General features: G+C 60.0%; 1 protein-coding gene across 5 annotated transcripts in view; it reads left to right on the top strand.

Annotated features, from left to right (window-relative positions):
• Positions 1–15,433, top strand: part of LOC143165933 (protocadherin gamma-A4-like) — a 215,633-nt gene that overhangs the window by 173,202 nt on the left and 26,998 nt on the right. Inside the window, exon 1 of one of the 5 annotated variants that reach the window (XM_076349817.1) lies at positions 3,664–3,856. The exons of 1 other annotated variant lie outside the window; for it this stretch is intronic. In XM_076349817.1, coding sequence (XP_076205932.1) covers positions 3,812–3,856 — 45 coding nt within the window. In that variant the 5' untranslated portion in view covers positions 3,664–3,811. 3 more of the 5 variants (XM_076349818.1, XM_076349816.1, XM_076349813.1) reach the window with 3 other exon arrangements.

Below are 15,433 nucleotides of genomic sequence, written 5' to 3'. Positions count from 1 at the left end.
GGAGGCGCTGCCGGAGCTGAGCGACAAAGACGCTGTGTCCGAGCTGACGTCTGATCTAAACATCATTCTTGTAGTGGCGCTCGCTGTCGTGTCCTTGTTATTCGTTTCGACTGTCATTTTGATATTGTTCTTTAAATGCCGACGATCGAGGAGCCCTCCCGTTTTTATAACTTCTGATAAGGAACTGTATTCCAGCCTGGGCTCAAAAGCACCGTACAACTACTGCAGCAGCACGCTGCCCTTGCCCTACTCCTACGAGGTGTGTTTAGCCTCCGAATCGGGCCAGAAGGACTTCACATTTCTGAGACCAGGGGCGGCAGCGCTGTCTGACCGTCTCCTGGCCGGGAAACCCGGCTCAGGCACTCATTCCGGGAAGGACCCTCCCAGCACAGAGAGCTCGGCACAGGTGAGCTTCTGTCCTGGGGTCCCTCTCTGCGGACTTGCGTGAATCTTCTTCTTCCCCGCCGGGGATCGGTGAGAAACCGGCAGAGCTCAACGTCCTCTCCCGGCGCACTGCTCAATAGCTCGGGGGTGGGGTGTATGTGTGTGTGTGTGTGTGTGTGTTCTTGACTCTGCCTTTTTACCTGCCCAGTCTCATCCGCGAATTGTCGGTTGTGCCCCGAGGAGCGACGCTATGTTGTCAGTACTGCTGTCTGTCTGTCCTACTCCAGGTGCGAGTTTCACCGAGCCGGGGTGGTGGTGTGGACATGGGGTAGAGCGCGGGCAAAAGTGTCCTGGGGTCTGAAGCTGAGACAACACTTTCGTCTTGCTCTAGTGACTGCTTAATTTATTGTCTCTGCCAGATTTAAGCACTTCCCTGTGGTAACGATGCGTGATCTATCCCGGACTGTTCACTCAGTGAGGGCAGCGACTCTGTAGTCCTCTGTTTTCCCTTTCAGCTCGGTTCTTTTCATATTCTGAATCCCTCAAAGGAAGATGTTGTGTACACCCGTGACTTAACATTTCACCTCCGTCTGGGGAACGGGGGCTGGTGCCTCACTGTAGCACCGAGCCCGGAGCCGAACAGAGAGTGCATTGGGCCCGCTGTTGCCACAGGCTCCTCTGGAGACCCGGCGGAGCCGGGAATAGCGCCGGAGTGAGCGGCTCTGGCTGGGGTTTGGCTTGAACCCATCCCCGAAGGAATTCCTGGTGCAGGCGCCTTTCCCCTTAGCTGTCGCACGTTTGCACTCCTCTCCCTGGAAATGGTGCTTTCAGGAGTTTCAAGGCGTCGCCTTCAATATTCGGGCTTCCCTTCAAAGTGAAGGAGACGTAATGTCTCCAGATCAGTCGAAATACGGGAGGTGGAAGTGTTCAGTCTTCCATGCCTTTCCCGAGATCTTTTCGCTGTACTCAGCTCTCCACTGCTTGCCCATCCTACTGCTGCTGGGATTAAGCGGACAAGGTACTGTGAATACGGGTCATGTGTGCACTCATATGAAGAAAAACTCCTTGCGATATGCACGTTAGAGAAATTGCTTAGTAAACAGAGTTTAGGAAAGACACGAAATGGGCAGTGGTTGGAAAAGAGATTCAGAGCTTATTTCAGAGAAAGTAAGTGGCTGAAGACTGTTTCAAGATTTATTTCCAAGAGAGCTGCGGATTTTCTTCTTTGTAGATTGTATGTAAGAAAGAAAGGTAATTGGGATTTTGTTGCTTAAGGGCCTATGAGGATAGAAATCTGCTCCCAGCACTGTGAGCCTGCAGACACGGCTTGTTACAGAAGTGCTCCAAAACGGAGAGAGAGGCATAATGTGTACTTACGTGCAGGATGCAGCTGCGGTGGGTAAAGCATATCGTTTTCCTTCTCAATCTTTAAATCGCTCCAGAATTAAATTCGGTTAAAATACGAACAGATGGCTAATGTTGGATTTTATCGGTGTGAAGCCTACACTTTCGTCACATTCTGTGAACTGGTGGTAAGAATGGTAAGTAGTGCTGGTACGGTTTATCTTTCGGCAACGATTATTCGGTAGGAAAGGAAATAGCTGGGCATGTAGAGAGGAAAGACTGTGCCGGCAGTTTATATTGTTGACTCTTCATATAAGCGCAGAAATACTGCGTCTCTGGGTGGATCCCGTGTGCTCAAGGCAGTTAACAGGACTGTGCAGGGCGAGGACACATAGCCAGAGTCGAGGTCCCTGTCGCTCTGGCGCGTGTCTTGCCTCCCACGTTGGGGCGGGTGATTTGCAGCCTTTCCACAACGCGCTCAGCCACGACAAGCAGCGGGGTAACAGCTATCGAGCCGCAACATTTCTGAGCCAGTTCTGCAGGGCATGGATAACCTTGTCGTTTCTCTCAATAAGCGAATGAACGCTTATCCGGAATTCCCAGTCTGGTTTCTTTCCCAGACATCGCCGTCCCTTCCTTACCTGTCTCGGCTGTGGGACACACCTGGACGCTGTGTCTCTGTGTTTCTCGGCCACAGCCGGGTTTTAACAGGGCTCCTGGCGCTCCCTTATCAAGCTCCCTTGGCCCCTTCCCATTGCACCGTGAGGTGAGCAGTTGCACGGGTGACGGACAATGAACGCCGAAATTGCGGTACTTTTACCCATATGGGCGCTCGAAACGTCGGAAACCCGACGTATCACGAATTGTTGTTGACAGCAACAACCCCAAACGCAGGCAAGCAGCCCTGGGCTGTTTTTTGCCCAGGCGCTGCCGGTGCCGTGACCTGCCGGGCTGTTGCTGCAGGGGAACGGGAACCGCTCCTGTCCGCGGTGAACCAGCACGTCGCAGACCGTGATTTCCCTGCGCCTGGCTGGTGGAAACAGGTATCGGGGAGCAGACTGAGAGGTGGCGAGAGCAGGAGGGCGTATTAAACCGAGATTTCTACGATTTGTCGGGGAAGATGCCTGCTGGGACAGTGGTGGCGGTGGGGAGCAGGAGGGGCGATGCTCGTGGGAACCCTGCGGCGGGAGCTGCCCCGCGGGGTGACTGTGTGCTGCGGCCGGAGGAGCTGCGCGCAACTCGGCAGCACGAAATCCGTGTCTTTTTGCCGGCGACGCAGCTTTGGTGGCACGCAGAGGCGCGACGGCGCGACGCCGTGGGATGTCAGGAAGGGGCTGACCAAGCACTTGGGTGGGAGGACCGGCATCCCGGAGGTCCCGAGGGACTCTCGGAGCTGGCGCGTCGTGCCGGGGCTGGCTCTCCCCGGCGCCCTGCGTGCCCCGGTCGACCCTCCCCACCCCTCCTCCCGCCCGCTCCACCTCCCCTTCTTGCTTCCGCTGCCTCTTTCCAGCGAGGTTTTCCCGGGGGACACCCTCCCTGTTTCCATATCGCCCCTTTTGGCGTCATCCTCTCCGCTAACTCTTACACCTTCCTGCCCGCACACGCAGTCCCCGTGCCCGATCTACACTGCCTCTGCCCGCGCTCTCCCAGCCCGGCTGTCCTTTTTGGCTGGGTTTCTCGCAGGGCTGTGCTCTCCCTTCGGGCTCAGCCAGCCTGAGCCCCGCTGCCCTCGGGCCGGGGGCGCCGCGCTCCCTCCCGGCGGTGCTCGGCGGGCGGCTGCCCCGCGGCGGGCTTCCGGCAGCCCCGCGCTCCGTGCAGTTATTGGCCGGGACTCTGTGTGCCGCTGTCGGCCAATGATGGAGCGGGGGGGATCTGGCGGCCCGGCCCCGCTCGGAGCCGGGATGAGGCGCAGACGGCCTCAGAGAGAGCCTGGGAGTGAGTCACGGCGGAGCCCGCAAAGCGATGCCCGTCTCCCCGCCGGCCGCCGCTTGCCGGGGCGCGCTGGGCAGCGGCATGACGGGGCGAGCTGCAGATTTCTAGCCGGGGCGGGGGGGCGAAGCGGAGAGCGCGGCCGTCCTGTGCGATGAACGGCGTTGCTGCAAGGAGTCGCGGGGTGACGACGGGGCAGGTACTGAGCCTCTTGCTTTTGTTCGGCGTTTCCGACTGGGTTTCCGCCGCGATTCGCTATGCGATTCCCGAGGAGGCGCGGAGAGGCTCCGCTGTGGGGAACGTGGTAGCCGACCTGGCGCTGGACCTCGGGCGGCTGCCGGGGCGCCGGCTGCGGGTGGTGTCCGGCGGCAACAAGAAGTACTTCGGGGTGGATCTTACGAGCGGCGCGCTGCTGGTGAGCGAGCGGATAGACCGGGAGGAGCTCTGCGGCGCGCTCTCTCCCTGCTCCCTCAGCTTTGAGATCGTGGTGGAAAACCCGCTGGAGCTGTACAGCGGCGCCGTGGAGATCCAGGACATCAATGACAACGACCCGGTTTTTCCCAGCAGCCAGGCGAGGCTGGAAATCAGCGAGTCAGTGGCGGCCGGGGCGCGCTTCCCGCTAGAGAGCGCGCAAGACCCCGATGTGGGGGTTAACTCTTTGCAGACCTACCAGCTCAGCGCCAACCCGCACTTTGCGCTCGACGTGCAGACGAGGGTGGATGGCAGCAAGTACGCGGAGCTGGTGCTAGAGAAGGAGCTGGACAGGGAGGAGCAACGGGAGCTGCACTTGGTCTTGACGGCGCTGGATGGAGGCAGCCCGCCACGGTCGGCCCACGTGCAGATCCACATTGATGTTGTGGACGCCAACGATAACGCCCCGGTCTTCAACCAGTCCGCCTACAAGGCAAGCGTGAGGGAGAACACGCCCAGTGGTACCCTGGTCGCCAGGATCAGTGCGTACGATCTGGATGATGGGCCCAACGGAGACATCGTCTATTCCTTCAGCAGCCACACACCTGCCAAGGTACGAGAACTCTTTGCTCTGGACTCAGCCACGGGGGAGTTGAGGGTCAAGGGGCAGCTGGACTATGAGGAAACGAAGCTGTATGAGATTTACTTACAGGCTAAAGACAAGGGCGCCGTTCCTGGCGTGGCTCATTGCAAAGTGCTGGTGGAAGTTGTGGATGTGAACGACAATGCTCCAGAGGTGACAGTGACTTCTGTGTACAGCCCCGTGCCTGAAGATGCAGCCCCAGGGACGGTCGTAGCTCTGCTGAGTGTAACGGACTTGGACTCCCATGATAACGGTCTGGTGAACTGCTTCATTTCTCCTGGGATCCCGTTCATGCTCAGCTCCTCCCTCAAAAATTACTACACATTGAAAACAAAAGCAGCTCTGGACCGGGAAAAGGCATCAGAGTATAACATCACTATCACAGCTAGGGACTCGGGCTCACCACCGTTGTCTGCAGTAAAACAGATCCTGGTGCAGGTGTCAGATGTCAATGACAATGCGCCCAAGTCTTCCCAGGACTCCTATGATGTCTATGTGCTGGAGAACAACGTGCCTGGCATCCCCATCCTTAATGTGAGCGCCACAGACCCGGACCTTGGGCGCAACGCCCATCTCTCCTATACCCTCTTGCAGGGTGACCCCACTGTAGGCCACATCTTCTCCATCAACCGGGAGAATGGCACCCTCTACCTGCTCACCTCCCTGGATCACGAGGACCAGGTGGAGTTCAGCATGATGGTGCAGGTCCAGGACGGTGGCTCTCCGCCTCTGGCCACTAATGTCTCTGTCAGTGTGTTTGTCACTGACCTCAATGACAATGCCCCAACCGTGCTGTACCCTCACCCCAACACCACCGCCACCTATACCGATGTGGTGGCACGAGGCACCCCTGCCGGGCACATGATCACCAAGGTGGTGGCGGTGGATGCGGATGCAGGGTACAATGCCTGGATCTCCTATACCCTGTTGCAGGCCACTGACCCCAGCCTCTTCTCAGTTGGGCTGCACAGTGGGGAGATCTTCACGGCCCGCCAGCTCCGGGAGGATGAGGCTCCCCAGCACACTCTAGTCATCCTGCTGAAAGACCATGGGGAACCTGTGCTGTCCGCCAGTGCCACTGTCTCCATCTCTGTGGCTGAGGTGGTCAAGGAGGTGTTCACTGACCTCACTGACATGGCACCTGCCAATGATCCCAGAAGGCATGTGACTTTCTATCTCATCCTGGCTGTGATTTTGGTGTCAGCAGCTTTCTTCATCACCATGTTGTCAGTGGGCATCTTCAAGTGCTACAAGTGGAGGCAGTCAAAAGAGCTGTTCAACAGCTCCAGGAACACCCTGTACAGGACACCAGGGCCTTTCCACCACATTGATGCTGTGCGGGGTGGCTTCACGCCACCCAACTTCTACCACCAGGTCTATCTCACCACGGACTCTCACCAGAGTGATCTCCTGTGTAAAAAGCCCTTCACTTCCAGCCCCCTGGGGAGCCGCCAGAGCACCATGAGGAATGGTGAGCCAGGGCTGTACCACCAGATCGTGGGCACCGCCAGCCGGCTCCCCACCCCTGCCGAGGTAATGTAGCTCCTTCCTTGGCATCTCTCAGTACTGGGCAGAGCCATGGTTCATTCGTGCCATACGCAGATGGTAGCGCATTGGGGTTGGGGGGAATATCCAGTCGCGCCGTGCCTCTAAAGAGTGGTTAGCTATAGCTGAGCTGGTCTTCTTCAGAGTCATATGAGCCGTCCTGAGTGTTAATAACATTTGCACTGTGGTGAGCAGGGTCAAGAGAGTCCGTTTTCTCAGGTTAGCAAACATATGTCTTTCGGATGCAGTTTTGGGTACGCCTTGTGTGAGTAACCGGCAAAAGCTGAGGTCAGCTTGCAACCACTTGCAAATCCTCGGCAGAAAGTTTGCTAATGGTATTTCCTTCCCTTTGCAAAATGAGAGCCAAGGGGAGCACTTGCAGGGTCAGACACTGGGACGGGAACACAGCCTCTCTGCGTCGTGCCCTGGTGTGGGCTGGGGAGGTGGTGGTGCAAGTGGGGCTGGGAGCCACCAGCTGCCAGTGGGGGATCGGGGCGTCGCTTCCCACAGTGTAGCATGCAAAGCTGAAGGATGCTGCTGGTTCCTCCGTTCGATAGACCGTGGCCACAGAGCAGTCCCTCCCATCCGTGTCTCACTTCATGTTTGACTCCTGATGGTTTCAGTTTTGTTTCCATGGAAGTTTTATGATGGTGTTCGCTTCAGGGTGGGGGGGTGAGATTGCAGACTACTCCAGCCACTTGCAGGGCTTCGCTGAGCTGGACTGTGGCTCTGAGCAGGATGGGGAGTCCTCCACCCAGGTGTTGTTTTAACAACCCTATTACAAGCCCTGAACCATTTGTAACATGCTATCTCCAGGTGATGTCTAATGTCCTGACTGAACAAACTGCAGACAGGAAGGCGTTTGCGCATGGCAGGCAGCTTCTGTGCTTCTTCCCCGGTGGGAATCGTGCAGCTTAATTTGAGAGCTTTCAATTACAGGAACGCTTCGATCCTCAGAGGTGAAGCCAGGTAGTGGATCCAGCAGAGGCCGGGGGGGGATCTGATGGATTTCCAAGGTGCTGGGTGCCAGTAATATGTCCCTTCCTGGGAGGCTGTGACTAGGAGCGACCGGTTCCTCGGAGCTGAAGGAAGTGAGGTGCAGCGGAAGCTGTGCATGGGTGTGGGGCTGCGTGTGCCGCCTGCTCGCTGTGGCTGAATCACAGGCAGAGGCAGAAACCTCCCAGAATTATTTTATGCCTTTTTTTTTTTCCTCTTGCGTCACTGCTCAGACTCAGCACTTCTGATTTGTGGCAGGTGGGAACGGCTGCAGCAGCTGCAGGAGCAAGTGTTCCTCTGTGTTGTGTGGGTCATGCTACAGCTGGGGACAAGGATGTCCCCTCTACCAAAGGGTCCTGGCAAGATGCCTCTGGGGGTGGGGGCAGTACATGGTTTGAGAGTGGGTATGGAAGGTGATAATGGGCAGGCCGTAAGCCCGAGCCCTAGCCATGTCTCCCCCCTACTCCCCAGTACTATACTGGAAAGGCACTGGCAGTGAAAAACCAGCTGGGCTGGCTCTGGGTCCTGGATTTTCAGTCTTTGTGGTCCAAGAAGATCCAGCCCAATGCCACGGACTGTGTCAAGCCTGCAAAGGCTTCACAGCTCTTTGCTCTGCAGGGCAACAGCCAGACCCCAAAACCGATGCAGTGGGGATGGTGCTGGCCCCATCTGTGGCAGGTGGTGTGTCCTGCCATGAGAGATCCTACCCTGCAGGATCTCTCAGCTCCCTGGGTCGCCTTTCCACAGGGTGAGCTCTGGCCCTCTGGAATGGGGACATCTCCTTCTCCATCCTAGACACCCCATACCCTTCCTGCCTTGTCACCATCCCCATCCTGGGCTTTGGCAGACCCAAACAACAGCAGGATCCCCTGTGTGAAGCCCGTCCCTTGCTCCAGCCCCTTGGTGACAGAGCCACCTTGGGTCACTGCATGGATTCTCCCAGACCATGTGGGCTTCACAGGGGGCTTCTGCTGAGGCACCAGAGCACAGCAGCACCAAACCCATTCTCAGGGGCGCAGCACCCCGTGTTGCCAGCGGCAATGTCTGTCACCCAGCTGTGCTGTCCGGGGCCCTGCCTGAGATGGGGACAGGGCACATCCCAGAGACAAGGTTACTGTGACAGCTTCCTGCTGGTGGCACCGTCGGAAGCCCTCAGGGAATGAGTACGTCCAAACAGGTATCGGTCTCTGGACGCGGTGGAATCCGCTTGTCTAGCATTTTCCTGGGTTGGCCCTTTAAGGATGCCTTCTCCCCTCTCCCGGAGCAGGCAGTAGGTGGGACCCGGGCGGTGTTCTGCACCAATCGTGAGGTTCCTTGCTCCGTCTCTCCCTGACTGGCAGCAGGATGGTCCCGCCCCATGGCTCTTGGAACGGGCAGGGAAGGGCTGCAGAGGGGATGGAGGCCCCTCGATGACAGCACCTCCACCGTCTCTGCCCTCGCCCAGAAAGATGGTGTCCCTGTCACCATCCACCCTGCCAGGCACAGGTGCCCCCGGCCTTTCTCACCTATTCCCCCAGGTCCCCTTGGTGCCCGGGTGGTGGGGACGAGCAGGGTCCCCAGCAGGAGCTGGCTCCCCTGCCTGCCACGCCACTGTGGACCCCAGCCCTGGAGGGTCTGCATGCAGCCAAGGGAGGTCAAGGTGGCTTTGACTGCGCTGAGGCCAGGACTCCAGGGCATGACTGCATGAGGCTTCTGCAGGGATGTGAACTGAGTTAACACCATGCAGCTTGCCACCATCCTTTGGGACAGGGAGAGGGCGAAATGACTGTTCTGCTCCCCCCTGGGGAGGCTGAGACCCCTGCTTTTGCCCTCCAGGAGATTGCTTGGCTGCAAAGCCGTGTCTGCTGCAGAATTTCAGTACGTGTGTCTGCCAGGTGGGCGGCTCAGGCCTCCTTCCCAGTTGGACGTCCTGACCTGATGTCGTGATTGGTGGTGGTCTAGTGGGCTTGTTGGCTGGCTCCGTGCGTTTGCAGCAACTCGGGTACTGTGAAGGTTGACCCCTTCCTTGTCTCAGGGTGGGGAAGGGGTGTCCAGCTGGGTGTGTGTGGGGAGCAATTGCATTCCAGCTTTGAATGGATCACCCATCTCTGCCTTCCCATCTTCTGCCTCTGACACCCACGGGGGGCTGGCAGGGGTGGGCATCCCTGTCTCAGTGCGAGCTCTCCTGGCTGATGGTGGTACTGGTGGCAGTGATGCCTCACTTACAGAGGCAATCCTGGGGTCCGGGCAGCAGCCAAAGCATTAGCTGAGGGGGAGAAAAGGGGTGGGAGAAGAGCCCCTGGCACCTCAGGGCTCTAACAAGCACCTTTTCATCGGGCATGAAAAGTCCTTTGGCCTGCGTTCATGACAGCTGCCCTTTGTCTCTGGGCGCGATGTGAAGCCACCATTGTGGAAGGGGGAGCGCACAGGGAGGGCTTGTACCTAGCTTCCAGGCTGCCAGGACGTGCAGTTTCCCTGCGAACGGGAAGCGAGCTGTCGGAGCAAGTGACTCAGACTGGCGGAGGGGAGGCCGGGGGTGGCAGCCCCGCTGATGCCGGCTCAGGCCCCTGCCTCCCGCACCTCTGGGGAGCCACCGCTGGCTGAGAGGGGACGGAGCTCTCGGCCAATTGGGCACTGATCTGAAGCGGGGGGGGGGGAAATCTGCTTCTCCCCCCCCCTTTCCACCTCCGCGCTGGGGCTGTGATTCAGTTCCCCTCCCCCAGCCCACCCCCTCTGCTTGGAGGCTGACAGCCGGAGCCGCAGCCTGCCGGAGCCCCGGAGCTGTTTTCCAAGCTGTTGGAAGAGAGACCCAGGGATTTTTTTCGCAGCTCCCCAGCGCCTGCTGTGTCCTGGGCCGGACGCGCACAGACATGGAGAGCATCAGCCTCCAGCGACCCGCCTGGAAATGGCAAGTACTGAGTTTGTTTTTGCTCTGCGGCTGGGGCTGGGTCTCCGGGCAGATCCGCTACTCGGTGGTTGAGGAGTCGGAGGTGGGAACCGTGGTGGGGAATGTGGCCCGGGACCTGGGCTTGAAGGTGGAGGAGCTGCCGGGTCGCAGGCTGCGCCTGGGCTCAGAGGAGAGCCTGCGCCACTTCACCGTGCGCCTGGACAGCGGCGCACTGGTGGTGAGCCAGCAGCTGGACCGGGAGCGTCTGTGCGGAGCAGCTGCCAGCTGCGTGCTGTCAGTGCAGGTGGTGACAGAGAACCCCCTGCAGCTCTTCCGCCTGGAAGTGGAGATCCTGGACCTGAATGACAACTCCCCAAGCTTCCCCACCGCTCACCGCACACTGCGCGTTGCCGAGTCTGCCACAGTGGCTGCGCGCTTCCCCCTGGAGAGCGCGCAGGACCCTGATGTGGGCACCAATGCCGTGGGCTCCTACCGGCTGAGCCCCAACTCCCACTTCTCCCTGGACGTCAAGCAGCAGCAGGATGGCAAACTGTTCCCGGAGCTGGTGCTGGAGCATGCCCTGGACCGGGAAGAGCAGCCAGAACTGCAGCTGGTGGTGACGGCCATAGATGGGGGAAGCCCAGCCCGCTCAGGCACGGCACAGATAACAGTCCTGGTCCTGGATGTCAATGACAACGCACCCACTTTTGACCACACCACATACAAGGTGCAAGTCCCAGAAAACACACCTGTGGGGGCCCTGCTCCTCCGGCTTAATGCGTCTGACCCCGATGAGGGCCCCAATGGGGAGACGCAGTACTCCTTTGGGGTTCACACCTCCGACTCAGTCCGGAGGCTCTTCGCCCTGGATCCCCGCAGCGGCGAGGTCCGGGTGAGTGGGCCCCTGGACTTCGAGGAATCACCTTTCTATGAGATCTACATGCGAGCCCATGACAGAGGGGTCCCAGAGATGGAGGGCCACTGCATACTGCAGGTGGAAGTGGAGGATGCCAATGACAACCCCCCGGAGGTGCTGCTCACCTCCCTGCTGAACCCGGTGCCGGAAGACACCCCACTGGAGACTGTCGTGGGGCTCTTCAATGTACGGGACCGAGACTCGGGGGCCAACGGGGATGTGAGCTTGGAGATCTCTCCCAATATACCTTTCGCCATCAGGTCCCTTCAGAACCACTTCTCCCTTGTCACCCGGGAGAGCCTGGACCGAGAGTCCACCTCACAGTATGTAGTGGAGCTGATTGCCCAAGATGGTGGGTCTCCCTCCCTCACCACGACGCTCACGCTGCTCCTCAACATATCTGATGTGAATGACAACCCCCCGCACTTCTTGCAGCCCTCCTACGATGCCTTCCTCCCAGAGAACAACCCACCTGGCTCCCTGCTGTGCACTGTCTCTGCCTCAGACCCCGACGATGGGGATAATTCCCGTCTCGTTTACTCCATAGAGAGTGGCCAAGTGCAGGGTGCCCCCACCTCTTCTTTCATCCACATCAACCCTGACAATGGCAACCTCTACGCTCAGCGCACCTTTGATTTTGAGCTGCTGCAGGTTCTGCCAGTCTCTGTGGCTGTGCGGGACTCAGGGTCCCCCCCGCTCCATGCCAATGTTACCGTCTACATCTTTGTGCTGGACCAGAATGACCACCCCCCCACCATCTTGCACCCTGCTAGTGACAGTGACATCCCAGCACTCCAGAGGGTCCCGCTGTCTGCCCCACCAGGCTACCTGGTCACCAAGGTGACAGCAGTGGACGCGGATGCCGGGCACAATGCCTGGCTCTCATACCGACTGCTGCCGCAGTCCACCGACCCCTCCTTGTTCCATGTGTCGCTGTACACCGGGGAGGTGCGGACGGCGCGTGCCCTCCAGGACACTGACGTGGCAGCACAGCAGCTCATTGTCCAGGTGACGGACAACGGTGACCCACCGCTCTCCACCACTGTCACCCTCACTGTGGCCCTGGAGGAGGTGGCCCTGGAGGAGACCTACAAGCCTCGGGATTTCCTGGCTGGTGCCAAGGAGAAGCCGGACCTGACCCTCTACCTGATCATCGCGCTGGCAGCCGTTAGCACTGTGGTGCTCGCCACCGTCACCCTCCTGGCTGCCCGGTGCCTCCGGCGCAGAGGCCGTGCTGCCGCCTCGCCCTGCTGCTGCTGCTGGCTCAGCGAGTCGCCCTCCCGGGACTTCTTCAAGCACTCCAGCCCCAAGCTCCAGCTCAGCTCCGACGGCACCCTTAAGTACATGGAGGTCACCCTGCGACCCACCGACTCCCAGTCCCAGTGCTACAGCACCTGCTTCTCCCCCGGCTCCGACCGGAGCGACTTCACCTTCCTGCGGCCTTGCCCGCCCCCCGCGACCCTACCGAGGGAAACCGGGGCTTTCCTCTCCGCTACCGGTACGCTGCGGGACCCCGGCCAGGTGAGAGCCTAGGGGCGGGGGAAGGTGGTGCCGGCGCGGGGCTCGCCGGGCGGCCGGACGGCGCCTTCCCCCGGGGTCGCCCTTGCTCCCCCCGCCCCGGCGCGGGGGGCGCGGGGGGCGCGGGGGGCGCGGGGCCGCCGCCGCTCGGGGAAGCGCCGCAGGTTCGCGCCGCGCGGCAACAGCCCGCGGGTTGCGATTGGCGCCGGTGTTGCTGTCCTGGGAAAAGAGCGCGGCGATTGGAGGAGCGGCGCGGCGCTCGGAGCCAATGGCGAGGCGGCTGCGCGGAGCCCCGGCGCCCCCCGCCCTCGTCGAACGGCGTCCGCCCCAAACAATGAATGGGAGCGGCGAGCGCTGAGCGCGGCCCCGGAGCGCGGAGGGCATCGCTCCCCGGCCGCCCACCCGGCAAGGATGCCGAGGGCAGGGAAGGCGGGCCGGTCCCTGGGACTGCCGCGTGTCTTCTCTTTCTGTTTGTTCTTGCACAGCTCCTCTGCTCAGATCCGGTACAGCATCCCGGAGGAGCTCACCCGGGGCGCCTTCGTGGGCAATATCGCGAAGGACCTGGGCACCGATGTGGCGAAACTGGCGGCAGCTAATCTGCAGGTACTGTCCGATTCGGATTCCCAGTACTTCTCGGTCAATGTGAACACTGGCGTTATAATGGTCAGCGAGCGGATAGACAGGGAGCAGCTCTGCGGGCAGAACCCCCGCTGCTTCCTCCACCTGAAACTTGCCATCGAGAACCCAGTGGAGTTTTACCGCATCGAGGTGGAGATCCTGGATATCAATGACAACCCCCCGGAGTTCCCCGGTGATGGGGTTTCCTTGCGCATCTACGAGCTGGCGTCCCTGGGTGCCCGCTTCCCCATCCAGCCTGCCCAGGACCCTGATGTGGGCACCAACACCTTGCAGACCTATCACCTGAGTGCCAATGAGAACTTCAACCTCAACGTGAAGGCGCGCACAGATGGTGGGAAGTTCCCTGAGCTGGTGCTGGAGAGGGCCCTGGACCGGGAACTCAGAGCTTTCCACCACCTGGTCCTGACCGCCGAAGATGGGGGCTCTCCCCCCCAGTCCAGCAAGACACACATCACTATTCAGGTCCTGGATGCCAATGACAATCACCCGGTCTTTGACAGACCTTCGTACGGAGCCCGCTTGGTGGAGAACTCACCGCTGGGCACCCTCGTGGTGAAGTTAAATGCCACCGATGTGGACGAAGGGCCCAATGGAGACATCCGCTACTCCCTCAGCAGCCACAACTCAGCTGCCTTACGCCAGATCTTTGCCATTGATGAGCAAACTGGGGAGATTCGCGTCCAGGGCAACCTGGACTTCGAGGAGGCGACAGTGTATGAGATCGAAGTGGAAGCCAAGGACATGGGATCGCCCACGATGGAGGAGCACTGCAGTGTAGTGGTGGAAATCACTGATGTGAACGACAATGCCCCCGAGGTCATTCTTACCTCCTTCTCCAGCTCCCTGAGCGAGGACGCACCCCCGGGCACAGTGGTGGCCGTGATACACGTCAGAGACAGGGACTCTGGTGAGCAGGGGAAGGTCCAGTGTCACGTGTCTCCAGATCTTCCCTTCCAGCTGCGTAAGGACTATGAGCACCAGTACTCGCTGCTAACCAGCACCCGTTTGGACCGGGAACACGTTGCCTACTACAATGTCACTGTCTCTGCCTCGGACCTGGGCAGTCCCCCGCTCTCCCGCCACACCATCTTGCCAATTGCCCTCGCAGATGTCAATGACAACGCGCCCCAGTTTGAGCAAGAATCCTACGAAGTGCTGGTGGCAGAAAACAACCCGGTGGGCAGTGTGCTGGTTACAGTCTCTGCTGTGGACCCTGACTCAGAGCAGAATTCCCGCCTCTCCTACTCCATCCTGCGAGCTGGTGGGACAGATCCAGGCCTGGATCCAACTCGCTACCTCTCCATACATCCCACAAGTGGGCAGGTCTCTGCCAAATTCCCCTTTGACTATGAGCAAACCACCTATCTCCAATTCCATGTGGAGGTTTCTGATGGTGGCTCCCCGGCCCTGAGGAACAGGACGCTGGTTCACGTTTTTATAGTGGACCAGAACGACAATGCCCCGCAGGTGCATTTCCCCAGGGCCGGGGAGGACTCCGCTACCCAGTTCCGAATCTCCCCCTCCACCACCCCTCCTGCTCTCATCACCAAGGTGGTGGCAATAGATGCGGACTCGGGGCGCAATGCCTGGCTCTCCTACCACCTTGTGGAAGCCACAGACCCGGGGCTTTTCAATGTGGCCCTGCGCTCCGGGGAGATCCGGATCGTGCGGGCCCTGCAGGAGACGGATGCCTCTGCACATGAACTGCTGGTGGTAGTCCGGGATGCTGGGGAGCCCCCGCTCTCCACAGCCGTCACGCTGGTGGTGCTGGTGGAGGAGAAGGGCCCAGAGGCCTTGCAGGGCTCTGAGGCTCAGGCCGCCGACGGTGGGGGCTTACCCACAATTACGCTTTATCTGATTGTGTCCCTAGTGCTCATCTCCACCGTCTCACTGGTGGGACTGGCAGCACTGGGCGTGCGATGCCTCCGGCGGGGCTCTGCACCTGCCAACCAGGGCTGCTGTGTGGAGAGCGTGAACACACTTCAGCCCCCTCCCAGCCACATTTTTGGGCACTTGCACTACGAGCCTAAGCAAGGGGACACGGTGATGGGCGTCCCGGTGACAGCCACGGCACCCCCCGCCCCACGTTACCGCTCCTGCTTTTCGCCAGTCTCGGACATCAGCGAGTTCATGTTTGTGAAACCCTCCGCGGGTCCAGCCGGTGCCAACCCGCCGGATCCCACCCTGTGCAGCGAGGTGAGCTCGGCAGCGCGTCCCCCAGCCTGACCGCAGCCCCGGCGTC

This window comes from Aptenodytes patagonicus, chromosome 12, assembly GCF_965638725.1.
Source record: "Aptenodytes patagonicus chromosome 12, bAptPat1.pri.cur, whole genome shotgun sequence".
In the NCBI taxonomy this organism is placed as follows: Eukaryota; Metazoa; Chordata; class Aves; order Sphenisciformes; family Spheniscidae; genus Aptenodytes; species Aptenodytes patagonicus.
The sequence above is the reverse complement of the archived record's forward strand: the minus strand, read 5'-3'. Positions and strand labels throughout refer to the sequence as shown.